The 17013-nt window shown below is 47.5% G+C and overlaps 1 protein-coding gene and 1 non-coding gene across 6 annotated transcripts in view; one reads left to right on the forward strand and one right to left on the reverse strand.

Annotated features, from left to right (window-relative positions):
- The window catches only part of enc (R3H domain containing protein encore), a 75569-nt gene extending 65336 nt beyond the window's left edge, over positions 1 to 10233 (forward strand). For 4 of the 5 annotated variants that reach the window (XM_089547944.1, XM_089547947.1, XM_089547946.1 and 1 more), the window contains 2 exons: positions 6637 to 6870; positions 9173 to 10233. In XM_089547944.1, coding sequence (XP_089404070.1) covers positions 6637 to 6870; positions 9173 to 9453 — 515 coding nt within the window. In that variant the 3' untranslated portion in view covers positions 9454 to 10233. Of the gene's footprint in view, positions 1 to 6636; positions 6871 to 8489; positions 8547 to 9172 lie in introns of all 5 variants that reach the window. The other variant, XM_089547948.1, reaches the window with a different exon arrangement.
- Positions 10234 to 16914: 6681 nt separating this feature from the next.
- On the reverse strand, positions 16915 to 16988 carry TRNAT-AGU (transfer RNA threonine (anticodon AGU)). Its single transcript has one exon. It is a non-coding gene; the product is annotated as a tRNA-Thr (tRNA).
- Positions 16989 to 17013: the final 25 nt, after the last annotated feature.

Below are 17013 nucleotides of genomic sequence, written 5' to 3' on the forward strand. Positions count from 1 at the left end.
CGTGTTTTGATTTTGAGTGGTTTCTATTTGCTTGGCTATATATGCTTGTGAGGGGCGCAGGATGGATGAAGTGTACAGTAAAACATCAGTAAATCGAACTCTGTTAATTAGAAATCTGGGATAAATCAAACAGTTTCAGCAGTCCTGTAATTTGTAATGTAAATTACTGGACAATTTACGGATAACTTGAGCTGGCATGCTTGCACAGGCTCGGTTAATTTGAAGACCTGCGGTGCAATGTGGGCATAGCTGTGTTTACCATAACCAAGTTCAACTGGTAATGCAGCGTCGTGCCACTTAAAATAGGCACACCAGCCTGCATTAACTCTTTCGCTACCGCGGAAAAATGCACGATTTGGAGCGTACTGAAAGAAAATTTTTTTTCTCAAGAACTAATACACCCAGCACATGTTGCAATGCATGAAATTGTAGCTTATTAGTTACACTTCTGAATGAAACAAACACCAGAGTTTTGTGTGCAAAAGTAAATGAACATTTATTTGTGAAATTTGCTAAAAACACAAAAAAAGTAAATAGCAAAAACAAAAATTACCGGCTGCACTAAGCCCGAACTTGATTAGAGGAAAACTGGAATATACAAACTGTTGCACATGTTTATAGCTGTCATTATTCACAGTTTCAGCTATGAGAAAAATGTAATGCACTTTCCATGGCTTGTCAAGTCAGGGGTCATGACTGTGGTGCCACTGTGAAGAGCAATCAGAGGTGAAGATGTGAAGTAGAGGTAGACTGACAAGTGCTTCACATAAGGTTTTATCTTTGTTCCTCCCTTGTTCTCTGATAGCCGAGCTTGTAGTTTCTTCTTTTTTTCATTCTTTTCGGTTGGTGTTGAATGGATTCTATGAGAGGATTGGGGGCGTGGACTTCTTTTCCCTCATCATACCCGAAGATTTCTTGAATGAGCTGCTCCCTGAAAGCCAGCTGATAAAATTTGGCGTTTTAGGCAAGCTCTAAAACATCAGGATCGATGAAATAAGTTTTATCGATGTGGTTCAAAAGCCAGGACACTTTTCAAGTATTGCCAATAGAAGCTGCCGCCACTGAATCATCCGGGTCCGTTACGTGCAAAAAAACAAAAACAAAAAAAGCAAAAAAACCAATTTTGAGAAATTATTTTTGATGGCAGAGGGCCAGAATAGATTATTCTGGTATTTCAGTAGGGATACAGTCGTGGCAGGTCAACGATTCCAATGTATATGATGATTCCAATGAACATCAGAATCTCCAACAGATTCACGTCTTCTCATGAGCCGTCACGCCGAATTTGCTGAAAATCTTCATCCATGCATACTTATTAGTGTTTCCGCACACGATCTTCATCATTTCCGCCGTGAAGAGCATCAAAAAAAAGTCGAGAAGTCAAGCGAATCTCCGAGCGCCGCTCCGCAGTGATGTGCCAATATGGACACCTAGCTGTCGTCTTGGTTGAAAAACGCGACGCGACCTTGAGCATTTGGCAAACTGTCTTCGCCATACGTTGTCAAGACCCTGAAGCACAAAAATAAACCACTGTCATCAATTACAAACCGTATCCACCGCAGAAAACACACAGCGAACGAAAAGAGAACTTACATGCAAGTACGCGCTGACGTTCCAGGCTCCCGAGGCGAAGTCTCGCTGCCGAAAACGAAATCCAACGTTTGTACATTGTTGCCCGACTAATAACCGCTGCTTTCGTCGCAAAAAACGAAACCGAAACCGGCCGACGTGATCGGTGTCAGCTTTCGCTTCCAAGGAGCGCGCGGCGACGCGGACGCCATTTTCTCCGGCTGACGGTGCTGCGGCCGTTCAAAGTTTTATTTTTCACGGCGCCCCCTCATGTCAAAACACTGAAACCAAGGCTGCAATCGAAAGAGCAGTTGTTGAGCTCGCTAACTAGATGGCGGAGCACGTCCACGACGCTCAAAAATGAACTTTTTTGCGCGGGCGATTTGAATCGATCATATGCGAACGATCGCCTATGGCGCGGTAGCGAAAGAGTTAAGAGGCGTGACGCCTGATCGGACTCTTCAATCCTTCAAGCACCATCGTGCATACAGTGGCGGCACTCTAATGTAACATCATGTTGGCCAAAGTAGCCCTCCGCAGTTCGGGTGCACTCAGGCTGCTCTGGCGTTGGCATAGAGCATAGTTTCTACTTTGTGCATAACATGTACTGCACCAAACTCAATACAAAATGCACTGTGCCACCCCAGATTGGCCAAATGAACTGCGGGTGCTCTTCTCGTCGTTCCTTTTCAAACGATAGCTGCCTGGCGTATGCATCCTTGAGCTGCTTTGCTCCACTAACCTGATGTATCCAAACTTGGCTGCCACCTTGGCGCGCGCCGAGAACGTTGGAGTATAATGGCGCTGGCAAATGGCAAGGAGCTTTATTATTAACCCTTTGAGGGTCGAATTATTTTGAAGAAAACTTTCCCAGGTGGTCAAATTACTTTATTGCGGATCTTGAATCTACAAAATGTATATAATCGAGAATAAATAGTAAAAAAAAATTAGGAACAGTACTTTGGTGACAGCATCACTCACAACTGGAAAATGTTCACTAGAATAGAATAGCAACGGTGATAAGCAAGCTAAGAGCAGCACCAATAAAAATAGAAATCAACTTTCGCCGCCTCTGCAAAACAGTGCCCACAAAGAGAAAACACGTTTTGCGCGACTCCGTTGCGATCCCGCGGCGGAATCGAAACCGCGTAGGCGTGTTGCCACAGAGGGCGAGAATACCTCGCGAGCAACGGTGATAAGCAAGCTAAGAGCAGCGCCAATAAAGATATAAATCAACTTCGGCAGCCCCTGCAAGATAGTGCTGACAAAAAGAAAACTCAAATTTCGCGCGACTCCGTTGCGATCACGCGGCGAAACCAAAACTACAAAAGGGGTGTTGCCGCAGTCTGTGCCGCCACGCTAAAGCTAGACAGTAAGTTTTGCTTATCTCCGTAAGAAGGCAGCACAAAATTCAAACACTTCTTGTAAGTCCTAAGAGGTGGCAGCACCCCCCAGTGAGCACGCATTGTTCTTTTGGCGCAAAATTTCAAACGGAAGATCGAAACCGTACCCGTGCGGCAAAGACCTTGCGGGACAGAAAACCGCCGCCGTACATATACGGCAAAAACCTTCAAAGGGTTAACTTAATTGCAGCGACAGAAGTTCACAATCATTGTTCTGTGGATGCCAAGACTGATGTGACTGAATTTCGGGTGACCATCAGTGATGCAGCAATTACGATAGTCAAACAAGCTACCTGTGTGAGAGGAATTAATAGTTAAACATCGACAAAGCCTTGTCCGTTGCTGTGGCAGCGACTGTGTGGTGCTGAAACCATTTGAGCAACGCTTCGTATTTGCCTTTTTTTGTTCTGCTTCAGTTTCAGACAATTCCAAAACACACCTTGTTCAAATATTTTACACGATCCAGCAGGCTTCAAATCAGCAAAGTTCTACTGCATTTGAGTTCTGGGCATTGTCATTGTTAGGCAAGCTGTTGTGCAGTGGTGATTTTGGATTGTGTCGTAGATAACAGAGTGTGCCGAGTGTGAAAACATATTGTTTCAATAAGATGAACCCGTGATAATGAAAGAGTAAAACATGCTGTTGCGGTAGTTGTTTCATATAGCTAAAGTAATATCCAAAAGTGCCCGTCATGTCTACTTTGTGCTATGTGGTCTGTTTGGTTCACACTGTCGGATTTTGTTTTTTATTTTAGCCATAACAGTCACGGTGTCAAGCACACCAGGACATTTGTAAGGCGAGGTTTATGTAATGGGAGTTGAATTGAGAACTGCTCAGATCCATTGAGAGAATGTTTGAGCCAAGTGATCACTGCTAAAAAATTATGGACAGCGCAAAATTCCACCTTTCCTTGCATGCCATGAAGTGCTAGAGTTTATGGAACCCTTGTGGGGTACACTGTGGCATTTTCACAGTTATGAAGAAATGCCAATGTGTAAAAAGTGTGAAATAGTGTAGTAATATACATCTCTACCTTCTTTCCGCTGGTGTAAAAAGCTCATGTCATCTTTTCTACTGAATAATATTAAGCGCACTGACCTCTGTATGTGGATTTTTTTTGTTTTTCAACACTCAGCCAGAGTACAGTAAGTACTGTCGTGTAGCAGTTGTCATTATGAGGATCTGAGCACACATTCTTGGATCACTGTCATATTTCGGGTAATGAGCCACTTGAATTCAGTGAACTGAATCGCTACCTGTGACAGTGTGCCTTTCGTGCCGGATCATGCCAAAAGAGACTCGATGACGAAATAATGCAAGTTAATTAATGGAAGTTAGGTTGCACATATGCAGTGCAGGCTAAGATGACACTGATCACATGTCCATTAAACAATCAATGCTCAGATTGAAAGTGATTCATAGGCAAATATTATAACTGCTTCATTGCACTGGGTAACGAGTCCAAGCAAACAAGCAAACAAAAAAGTGCAATGCACAAATTTGCTAACACCATTGGTATACATAAATTTGTAACTTGAATTCATGACACTGAACATACTGTTCATTTGTGGCACTAATTTGAGTTCTCAAGAACAGCTTGGATGGCCTTGTTTATTTATTTATACTCGTAAAAACTGTAATGTACAGTTGTTTTCACTTGGGCATAGGTCCACTGTAAATTTTTAGGAACAGAAAACTTGTTTGGCCATTGTGGCTCATTGTGCCATGTTCTGAGATCCTGTTCATTCCTTCCTTTTTTATTATTATTTCGAAGGCCAAATTCTGGCTGCCCTTAGCTTCTGTCACTATCGTCACTGTTGTAACAACTGCATGTATTCAACTGTTAAGCTCTTCGAAGGGCGTATGTACGGTCTAGATAGCCCGCATTGTGCACGATTTACTCACTATTTGCTCACCAAATGGTCAACATTTTTCTCTGGCAGCTATTGTCGCCCCTTGTGGAGAAACCCGTCTTCAGCCAGCTTGACCCAATGCAGCTTGTAAAACGCTAAGATTTTTCAGCGCGATTTTTTATTTGGATGAAAGCTAATGACATCAATTAATGTGAGCTCTTTCAAACCCATGAGAAACCAGGAATCAGCTAGGATTTTGCCAGAAAGCATGCATTTTGTGTGTCTGGTTAGAAATGGGACAGTCTTCAAAGATATATAGTATGGAATCAGCTTTTTATAATGCCAATTTCGCGTAATTGTATTGCATCAATTTTCCCAAAATGAGAAAAGGCACAATTTTGAGCATGCACTAGCCGTTCAATAAGCACACCTTCTTTTTGTTTGTTCACAGCTGTTCACAACGGCCCCAGGCATTTGTATTCGAAAACTAATCTGCAGGGAATACGTCGGCACCAAAACTTGCACCACAGCTCCGCATGTCAGTAGGAACACATCGCATGTTGGGTGTGTCATGAATTCATGACATCGGTGGCGTAGGAATTATTCTTTAACTGGGGGAGTGAAAAAAATGCTGTCATAAACACCATTATCATCATCGTCATTTATTTTTCTTGAGGGCTCATGCAGGCACTATACAGTAGTGTTACAGAAAAGTCACTATCTTTCCAGGTTCATGGGGATCCGAAAAGGCAGCGAATGTTGGGACTAGAAGCGAATATCGTGTAATCTTAAGCCTTTTGCCTTCTGCGAATAAACCAGACTTTCTTGGTGCAGTCCGGGGCTGAGTAGGTGTCCTTTGATGGGGGAAGCTGTGCTACCTCATCTGTAAAATCTTTGAATGGGGGGGGGGGGGGGGGGGGAGGCATTGCTCTCCCTGCATGGCACAGTGTGGTGAAAGATTAGGATAGTGTGGAAAATGGCTGCTTTTTAGTCATAGCTACCTTGTAGCCATAATGGCTTTATGGGTCATCATTCTGGCCACTGCAGTGAGGAGTCCTCTGATGTATCCATGTGGGCATGCAACATGTTTCGTTGAGCATGTCTATGCTTTGGCTTGAACATTGTACTTGTTCGAAGACAGCTGTCTCATCTTGCTGTAATGGAACAAGTAGAATAAATTTCAGTGCTTTAGACTATTACGTTGATGTTACTGGGATTGAATCTAAGCGTTGGTGAGAGCCAGCCTGCAAGGCCTGCTTACCTCCTGCACACTAAATCATCAAGCGTTCAATGTCAGTGTCAATACGAGTTCATTACGAACAACAAGGAGCAACAAGCTCTCCGACTTTCTGCACTCCATAAGGACAAAGTGATGTTCACAACTTCTTACCATGTTGCACCCCTCCAGTGTCGGACTGTTGGGGCCCCTGGGGACATGCCTACTGGATCACATTCTCATTATCTAGCTCATAAATGTGAGTGTTGTCGGTTGCAGTAGAGATGATGGGTGTTGCAGGTTGTAGAGAATGTCTTTAATGCAGCGCTGCTGTAATTAGGAGCCGCGGTCAGAGTTGGATCTCCCCTGTGAGCTGACATCTTTGTATGGCTTGATTTGGCACAGTTGTGGCTTTGTAAGGCTCCTTTGTGTGGCTTGATTTAGCACGGCTGTGTCAAGACATCATGCATTCAACAGGTGCCTAGCGAGCTTTGTGACGAAACCAACGGTTTGGACAGGGACTGTCCGAAGCAGGTCCCAGGACTGCACTGGTCATGACTGTGGCGCCATTTTGGATTTTACCACCCTGGCGCAGACGTGCGTCTGCTTGGCCACCCGCTGCAGCAGCACCACGAGGGTCCCCCACAGGCCATGCTGAGGGGGGCTCTGCGGCTCGTGTCACAGCCCCCACCTGCCCCAGCCACCCTGGGAGCGCGTCCACCACGTAGTGCCCGCAGGCAGCCGCGAGCAACACCCCGCGCCCCCTCCAACCCACCCAGCACGGCTGCCGCTACTCCCCCACTGTCCACCGCGCCTAGCACGACGCCCGGTACGACTCCCTTCTGCACTAGCTGAACAGAGCAAACTTTGTCGCTGCATTTGCAATACGCCTCCTAGGCAGCTTCCTCCAGCTGCCTGGCACTGCAGGTTGGAAGCGCGCACAGCTTTATGTGTGTGACAAATGCTAGCTAGGCTGGTGACAAAACTTAACTGAAACGATTAGGCTATCCAGCTTGCAGTATGAGCTTGTCAGGCCCTTTTTCTTTTTTTTTTATTTGCTATTTAGGGCTCCTTTTCTTAGGCGCAGTGCGTTTGCTATGTCCCATTGATAAACTAAAAACTTGGCTGTGGCGCAAGCATATAGTACTAGAATCCCAGAGGATTGAGTTCTAGAGTTCTGCGGTCAGACTCTGGCACATCCATATCAGGTGTGCCGTACAAATGTAAGGTCTTTTTGAAGGCTGCACTCTTTCCCAAAAAGAAAAAGATAAGAAGAAACAGTCATTCTTGCTGTACTGGACTGGACATGTTACTAAAGCTCTTTATGGAGTTTTTTTTTGCCAAATTATGCACCTGTAACCGCAGTTAGTTTTAAAGTAGGTGTAAATGTGAATCTGGCCCCTTCCAAGTACAGGTGTGGCTTAGTGGGGGCAGTTTAGAATTCTTTGGTGCTTTTGGAGGTACCACTTAACTGATCATATTTTGCTCCAATATCTGTCACCATTGATGATGCAGTTATAGAGCGGCATCAGCAAATCCCTCATCTACAGCATGCTTTGCTGTGTTAACCTGCAGGAACTTTGTTCAACATGACTAAGCTGCATATCAAGGAACAACACAGGCCTTTCTGAGTCTATTGGAGATAAGGGGTGCATTGACAACTTGTTTGCCAACTCCTGTGGGATTGGCTGTTTGCACTATTTAGTGCAAAGAAAAAGAACTCATTGAGTCTGAAAAGACTTGCGTGGTTGGTCACTTCAGATGACGACTGTGCCTGGAATAGCTCTTCTAATCTTTCTTCGGGCAGAGCAGAACCTTGTAACTTTAGCGCATTGGTGTTGCACTTGTTGGGCATTGTTTTGTGCTTTGTTGTGCACACCTTATGACAGGTGTTCCCATACCTGTTGTTATGCCTGTAAAGAGACTTCTCGATATGTGACTGAGTTTCAGCCAGTGATCTGAAACCTAGCCGCCGCAGTGGCTCAGTCGCTTGGCTGCTGACCCGAAAGACCTCGGGGTCAATCTCGGCCGCGGTGGTCAAATTTCATTTTTTACTACCACGATCAAGAATGAATTATAGAGGTTTCCCTCCTCAGTTCAGAGTTTCACTGTTAACCGTAAGAGATGCACCTTGATTGGCTGTGGAGATGTAGTATAGTCGGAAAAAACTGTGTACTGTCATGAATACCGTGAACATCAACGTGCGAGCACGCGGCAGGCGAGCTTGTACTACACACATTGTGGTTTGAAAGGAAGATGGGAAAGCAGCATTGTTCTGTCAGTGGCTAGAGCCCTTCCACAGCCCATTATCTACTGTGCGCAGTGGTGTGGTATCAGCAGTGTGGCCAAGGTGTGGAAATCCGGTCACAAATGTCTTTCTGGAAAACTCTTTGTCTTCAGCTCTTGCACAAGCAGCTGCTCGCTAAGTGGGCACTGTTTACATTGCAGTCTATGGCAGCCAGACCAGGGAAACAGAGTAGGTGCGCCTAGGGCGGAACAATGCAGGTATGTGCTACCAGGATTTTACTGTACATTGTGAAGTGGGCTAAAAAGTTGCACAGCCATTCTGCAGCAGTGATGGTGTCACATTGTAGCAGGGCTGCAGGCTTATACTCTCAAGTCTGTACTGCAACGGCAGAGAGTTGCTGGCTGCAGCCTGCTAGAACTGTGCCTGCTTGTGGCTGTCAGCCATTTTGTGCACTCAGCATCAAGAGCTTACGCACCAGCCATGAAGCAGTAAACTCCTCTTTTGCCACAGTGCGCGGCACAAGATTGGCACATTTTAAGGTGCACATGACAACCCCTGTCATTTCCAGGTTGGTGCACCTGGGCCTTCAAAACGATTGTAGTTTTTTTTTTTGTACATGCGTTTTTAGAGGCTTGTAGGCTTCTGGTGCTGCGTGTATACATCCATTTGTTAAATATGTTGAATTGGGGAGTCATGGGCAAAGGCATTGTTAGATTCACTACCACACATTTCTATAGAGATGCTTTCTTGAGCACAGGCAAAGTAGCAAGTGAGGGCGATATTTACATGAGGTGCTCAAGTCGTTCGTCTAGTGGAAACATCACAGTCCAGAGGAATTGTAGAGGTCTCGGAACCATGGTGCGCCTGTGTGCTTATGTTCCAGCGGTGGTGGCGCCACCGGCAGCAGCAGCAGGGGCCGGCCAGGTTCTGGAGGTGCTGGGCCTGGCCGAGGGTCTGGCTGCTGCCGAACTGGAGCAGCAGCTGCTACGGCTGGGGGCACAGCTCAAGCGCGCCGGTCTGCAGCTGCTGGCCTGCTTCGACTCCCCAGCCGCCGCACAGGGGGCGCTGCTCACTGCGGGCCTGCCTTTCCAGCTGCGTCCCCTGCCACCGACCACCATCGCCACCTCCTCAGAGCTGCTACCACCGCCCTCGTCATCCAGCTAGTGCCTCTTCGCGGGGGGAGACACGCCATAGAGAAGAAGTGCAGGGCACATGTGCAGAGAGAGCTTGAGCCTGGCTGGACACCGTTGGCTTCCCAGCAGGAAACCTCGCCAGTGGATCTTTTCTGACTTTATTATCTGGGAGGGTGGGTGGTTTTGCAGCAGCGGCCTCTGGAGGCAAGCCGCTTGGTTATTTGGCACGCGAGACTAAAATTACATGCTTTATTGTATTGTTCTTTATCACTGGCTGGTCTCGCAGTTCGTTGCACGCAACTCCTGCGTTCTATTGTTTTTGCGAAAGCACATGCATGTTGCAAGATGTGTCTTGTGGTAGAGAACTGAATGGAGCGAAACTGTTGCAAAATCAGGTCAGATGCCAAGTAACCCTGTGCTCGCCAAAGGAGATCATTGCTGAGATGGCAGTTAGGATATTGAATACTCTTAGGAGCCAAGAGAAAGGGGAGCTGGAAAGTAGCATTTCTTTTGGTACACTACCAAGGCTCCTTCAAAATGCAGAGTTGCTGGCAAAGACTCTTAGGCCACTGCGATGGTCTGAGCATAGCATAGGACACCTGTGGGCCCTGGAGTAAGGTTGAAGACAGCGTGCGCGTGTAGGCTGGGAGCCATCGCTTTACTTCTGCTAGATTTCGCTTTAAGTATGGCACTGCAGTTGTTTCCCATGTTTCTGCAACCTAATATAGGGACCTTCTGTTTTGCCGCAGTGCACTCGTTGTGTGATAAATGCTCCTATTGGCACCCCTAAAGCAGCTGCAATGTGGCCCTGACAATTGCCTTTCAGTGTGACAAGTCCGTTCTGTTGTGGAATGGATGCAGCGTTGCGTGCCTCCACGCAAAAGTAGTCTTACACTCATATCGCTCTAGTTCAACGCATTCAAAACATGGTCTTTGCTGTTGATACTAGTTTGTAATGCAGCAGGGAACAGAAGCTTGGCATCCTTTTCAAATGTTGAGATGGGACAGCTGCCGAGGTTTCCTGTCTGGTACAGCACCAGAGCACACTGGGCTGTGAATTAATGGGGCAGCAAAGTCTAGGGTAGCACACCTGGGTCGTACTGTAAGTTGTGCTCTTGTGCCCATTCCATAGGCTCACTGTGAGCGTCCTCCACTTGGCAAAGCCTCTGCAGCCAGCCAGTTTGCATGTGTGCCCAGAAGTTGAGCAGATAATACGCAAAATATTACATCGACTTCTGCCTTGTCAGATGCCTCTGTGAGGTGAAGCCGCTTGGCAGCAAAGGGATGTTCCCATGAGCTGTAAGCTGTGCACTGGACGTTGAAGGAGTGCCCGCAGCTGGCGCCCCCCGGTAGCCCAAGCTGGCAGCAGTGGCGATGTCACCTGCCTGTTAAACTGTTGCTAGGTTCACAGCTTCACAATGGTTCCAGTGGACATGGACGTGTTTCTGTGGCAGCATACGAGCCGGCCATGTACGTTAGAAGCACGGGGATGGGAGGGGCAGGGGAAAAGTGGGGCTGTCTTTTATGTTTGTTTTGGAGTGTTATGCTGTCCATGTTATGTTGCTGCCATAAAATGTGCAGAGCTGTTTGTGCAGTTACTACTCCGAGTGCCCTTCATGACAAGGAAGTTGCTGCTGCAGCAGTGCTCACGGGTTGTTTTCATCATGCTGGCATTGCGAGCAGCTCTGGTGACCTGCTCAAACTTGCATGCCAGTGGCTTCAGAAAGCCAGAAGGCAGTGTCTGGATGCTTCACAAAGGCCAAGTGGGGTCCCGTGGCCGGCACATGACCTGCAGCGTGCCACGGCAGCTGTGGACAGGGGTAGCGATGGCTTAGCAGCAGCATTGTCTGGCATTCAGAGCTGGTTGCAGCGTCCTCTGATAGAGCTGTGACTGTGAATTCCCCCGGAGACTGTGTCCAAGTTTAGGGTCGTTTAGGGCGGAGCCTGTGTTCAGCCCACCTGGCACATGTCGCGATTTGCCTAGTTTGAGCCATTGCATTGCATTGCTAGTCATTGTGTAGTACTTTCTTCATATCTGCCAGTCCTTTGCACTCTGGGCAATTTAGGACAGAGCCAGCTGGTGGCATGTTAACATTATCATGGATCTCGGCTAGAGAAACAAAAGGCATTGTCCGTGTTGACGAGCTGGTGGCCGTAGCCATACGTCAGCCATGTTCTTTTACGCTAGTCTGTGTGCGACACCACCATGTGTGACAAGTTCGCACGCATGCTGTGACAACCTTTTTAGAACTTCTTTGCCTTTTTTTTTTCTCTTCTTTTTTTTTGGGGGGGGGGGTTGAAGATCATCAAGGACAGGCAGCCACTTGGGGGTGTAATTATGACAGGCAGAATGACCAGCTCCCTGTTGTTGTTAATCGGATGGCTGCGGTTTTTATCTTTGCTCTGCTGTGCTGGAAGAGTTGTGGACCCTTCTGCAAGCCATGTGCGTGTTGCCAGGTTTGGTTACAATGACTTCCGTGATTTGGGTTGTCTGCCTTGGTGCATTGGTGTTCTTAACAAGTGCAGAAGCCGAGCGAGATGTTGCAAACATTGCAAGCACCTGACCGTGGGAACTCCCGTCTTGTTTTTTTTGGCCCATGCTGCCAAGTCCACAAGTCGGCTCTGCCGTGATGGTGTGCTGTGCGTTATGATGCAGTGTGTGCCAATGGAGCTGCACCACGTCCTCGAGTGGCAGTGTCCCACTGTCTTGCAGAAGTCCCTGGAAGAATTCGGCCGCATTTCAGTTTCCTGCGTGAAACGCTTCCCGGGAATGCGGACAGCATCATCAGTTGCCAGCTTCTCTGCAAGTCATCCTGTTTTATGCCCTTTCACTTCTCGCTCATGTCGGAGGTGCTTGGGGGTTAGGTGTTCAAAAGAAGTTTGCGTCAGGAGTATTTATTTATTAAAAGTTGAACTTTCGCTTTATTACCTGGGGCATTGAGTGTTGACCCAAGGATTGTGAGAGTTGGATATACACGAAGAGCAGAGTACAGTGGTTGTTGCACTGAGGAGAAGCGTATTTATAGAGCCACTGCAGCTGTCCTATGCGTTGGCAACCATGGTGGCATTGACCTTGCCACTGTGGGTCATGGAAGAGAGAGACGAGCTGTGGCCAGTGCTTTGTGCCAATTGTTAAGAAAGAATGGCGGACAGCACACAACAGTGGCCGGTTGCATTCCGGGTTGTCTTGGCACCCGTTGCAGGGGCAGAGAACCAGTGCAGCAGGTACCTTGCATCAACGGCCAATCCGTTTTGTTTGTGTCAAGAACGAAAGAGTGTTGCAGTGACTGTTGCCACACACTTCCTTTCCGTTTTTTTTTTTTAACATTCCGTGAAGAGCAACACCGTGAGGGACGTGGCGCGCTAAGATGAGCGCAGTTGCTGCGGCAGCAGCAGCTTCTGGCAAATAAGCAGTCATGATCGGGGAGAGCAACAGGAACCACCGCCGGGCAGGAAGGAGAAGAAGCGGCAGCGAGGAGGGAAGAAGAAACTATCACCCGCATCTCATATGCAAAGCAAAACCACACAGTTGTAGGCCTTGTTTTTCCCACCGACCCCTCCTCTGTCCCCACCGCCCTTGGCGTGCGAGCCAGTGCTGTTCTTCCGGCCTTTTGTGTACAAAGACCCGCGCGCGGGCGGCCCAGCTCAACCACGGCCCCGTCGGCAGAGGCCGCCGTGCAGCGCCGCGCTGCTGATCGCCCTCCTCCTCCGGTCCCGCTCAGAAGACAAGAGAGGCATCCTCGGAACTGTGTCCCCTTCCTCGCGACGCCCCCGTCTTGGATGGCCGAGGGAAGGGGGGGTGGACTCGCGAAAAATTGCAACAAGGAATCTGGAAGAAGACAACAGGCCGTAGAGTTTTTCTAGGTGTTTTTTTACATTTTTTTACATTGCCAGAATTTTTTCTCGTGGTGTCACGTCCCATGCGCTGCAATCACTCATGTTAGGAAGAAATAAAAACCTGTTGGAATTTGTGCCTCGTGTGGCATGTGTTATTTCCTTCTCGCTGTGGAGGGAAGGAAGAGCTTTGATGGCCAGATGATAAATGGATGATAAATGATAAATGGAAAAAATGGATGATAAATGGATAAATGGAAAAAAAAGATGATAAATGGACCAGCTGGACAGAGCGTGATCCAAATGGATTCAGTACGGCATAGATATATCCTATTGGTTGGTCCAATTGTATTTGCAACTTGATTTGCAGAATCTGGATGGTTATTCCAATTGGTTTCTAAGATTCAAATTACAGTGACATCTCCTAATTGGGAGATATGACCAACTGGAATCCTGAGAGCCAATTAGAAGTAGCAAATTCAGTTGGATAAATCCAACAAGTTCTTAAGATTCCAATGGGACATTTCCATTTGGTATTATCCATGTGGTCCCCCCCCCCCCCCCCCCCAGCTAGTAAAAAATTGGGTGCCAACTAGAATTTCCAACAGAAAAATCACAGCTGTGTATTTGCAAGCAATTGCCTTGGCAAGTGGTGCCAATTGGAAGGTCCAATAGGATATTCCCCATGTTCTTAATACGTATGCTAGCTAAAATTTTCCGAATTGTCTGGGATCTGCATATTCTCTGTTAGCACAGCGGGGTTTTGTAAAGGAGATATAACGTTCACTGCTGAATTGGTGTTATTTCCATCACCACTGTGGGCGTTATTAAAGTTACTACGTCCAACTGACAAGTGCCACTGACTGCAGGAGGAACTATACGTCAAATGGAAGATGTTGGAGCAAAAGTATGTTCTGTGGATATAATCCAGGCTTGTTTGGTCCCACCTCCCTGAAAGCGTGCAATTCTCAGTATTTCAGTATGTTGGCAAAAAGCGGAATCCCTGTTAGTCCCGAGTGAAAATCCATTGGTTCTTGGATATCGCTGAAACCAGCAGGAACTTGCCAATAGACCTGTCCGGGCCTATGTCATCAGCGCACATGCTTCTGGTCTGGTGGGCAAAACATGCGACTTGAGTGGTACTGTAGCGATGGTGCGTACCAAGGCAGCTCTAATGGGGAGAAGAAAGGCAGTGGGGGAACGCTGGGCACATGCAAAACCGGTTCAGAAGCGGAAGTGTCACGTTTACACCAGAGAGAGGTCTTTAAGGGTGTCCAAAGTTTTCTTTTTCTTTCTTTTGACTAGCGTGGGTTGGTTGAACTGATCACAAGTCCTGTTTTCTTACGCTCTATACATTCCTATGCATTCTATTCTGAGGCCCATGCTATGATAAAAGGACTGCGGCGATCAAGTGCGGAGGAGTGTAATCCTCAACTCTTAACCCGTTCTACAAGCACAGTCCAGTGTCCAATATGGCAGCACTGATTAGACCTATTTCTGAGACTCGCTTAATCCAATATATATGAATAACTTTTCAGATTGAGTGTATTGCAAAAGGCAGCAAGTATGGCGTAGGACTCCAGTATATGTGCATGTATAGGGCACATATCAGCTTTCAGCGAGGATTACCGAATGAATGCATAGGAGCCTGTATGAACAAGAAAGCACACTTCATTTTGATAGTAGTCCAGAGTTCGACGAAAACTTGTCTGGCGAGGAAATGATATCATGCCTCTAGAAATGGCTACCCAAGGCAAATTCTGAACTCGCAGCAACGCCGATCTTCAAATCTACCCAAGGCACCGAAGAAAGAGCGGAAGCGAGCCGCCATTCCCTACGCGGTTGGTGTGAGCGAAAAATCCAGTGATTACGATGTTCAAATCTGCCACGTGCCTACAAACAAGCTCAGACAGCAACTTGTGCGAGCGAAAGACAAGTTAGAAAGCACTTGATACCCCGGGATTGTATACAAGATTCCTTGCCAGGATTGCGACGCAGCCTACATAGGTGAAACTGGGGATTACAGGAGACGGCTCAGGGAGCATAAAATGACGTTGCCGAGGGGCGCACCGAGCTAGAACATGCCTTGGCAGATCACCATAAATTCACCGGTCACATTATCGCTTGGGACGCAGCCAGTATCATATCCACCGAGAAATCATTATAATCCCGCCTACTCCTAGACGTGCGTGGGCCCATGCCTGCATGCATACGCATGCTCATTACAGCGACCTTCACTCGTATAAACACGGCCGATCCGCTTTTCGTTTTCATATGTGAACAAGGGATCCGTGGGGGTCCCGAAACTTCATTTGTTTCTCACCTTTTTGTTCTTCCTTTTCTTGGCGAGTGTTAAGTTTTTCAGAATGATTTCATTTTGATAGTTTAAATTTGCTTTTGGCAGTACGTAATGCCATATTGCAGAAGTACCGACTAACAAATGATTGTGTGCAAATTGTTCCCTTTCATATTGGAGCTACATGCATGCCTGGGACTTAACGGAGGCATGCAGGTAGCAAGAAAAACTGCCCGAAGCTCCCATGAACTGCGCATGCGCAGTAGGAGCTGGCGATTTCATTTTTAACCAGTAGAGCTGGAGGAGAAAAGGCGCGCATGCGCAGATAATAGTGGCTGATGCGCTTGGTGTCACGGCTAGGCGTGACAAAAATCGACATCCTCGATGCGTGTAATCGGCACCGCTGCGGCCCGAAGTTTTGTGTGCTGCACCTAGTCCAAACGGTTCGCGGCGGTCCGTCAGCCTCCTGGCGTATCTTGCACACGGAGTTAATTGTGAGGAGGACGAAAGAACTTTTATCTAACAAATGCATTCTCCCACCCCCCTCGGCATTGGGCCGGGGAGGCAGGGGCAGCGCTTTACCGGCGGCCTCTTCGGCCAGTTAGACGAGGCGGAGCTGGAGCTCAGGGTCCGATCGAACTACGGAGCAGTCTCTCAGGATTCTTTAGTTCATATGTAGCGCTCTCTCAAAAGAATTTTGAGTGTTCGTACCGCGGGTTGAGAGGATCCGTCGAGCATATAACCTGAGGTAACTGCGAAAACATTTTCTTCCCTTTTCGCCGCCATTTATTTTGCGCGGTCCTGCTCAGTCATGTGCTCAGTCGTACAGCAGCGCCGCCGCACGAAAATTTTGTGCGGTTAGCAAGGTGGCGGCGGTTGTTGACCCGGCTGAGTGAAGAGCGAACGTTGTAAAGATAACATTTCAAGAATCGGGAAAGGACCTCGCCAACCTCGCTCGGCGCGGTGTCACGCCAGTTCGTCTGCGGACGGCTGCGATAAGATACGTGCGCAGACTTACGCAGACTGCGCGCACGACGCGACCTTGTGACGCTTGAGATTTGCTGCCGGCAAGGCGGGCCTTTTGGTTTCTTGGTGTTCCCATACTTTAATATTTATGAAGCAGGCTACGAGATATATGCCGCCGCCTCGCGAGAAAAACCGGACGGAACATGTGCCCCTCGAAGGCGCCGTTCAGGAACTTAAGAGCTGCAGAAAAATTAACCCAGCTGACTACAGTTTGTTACAGAGGCCCTCAATACTTTTACTCAAAAACTTTAATTCTGTACTGTTCGATGGAACCAGTCTGGCGTTAACGTACTTGCAAAGAAAAAAAAAAAAACAACCAAAAAAACCACCTCAAGCAGGCACCGGTGGGATTCGAACCCACGATCTCCTGTTTACTAGACAGGCGCTTTAACCAACTAAGCCACGGCGCCGCGATGCCTGAACTGAAATTTTACG

The sequence above is a fragment of the Amblyomma mixtum genome, chromosome 6, assembly GCF_055824585.1.
Source record: "Amblyomma mixtum isolate Tamu chromosome 6, ASM5582458v1, whole genome shotgun sequence".
Classification (NCBI taxonomy): Eukaryota; Metazoa; Arthropoda; class Arachnida; order Ixodida; family Ixodidae; genus Amblyomma; species Amblyomma mixtum.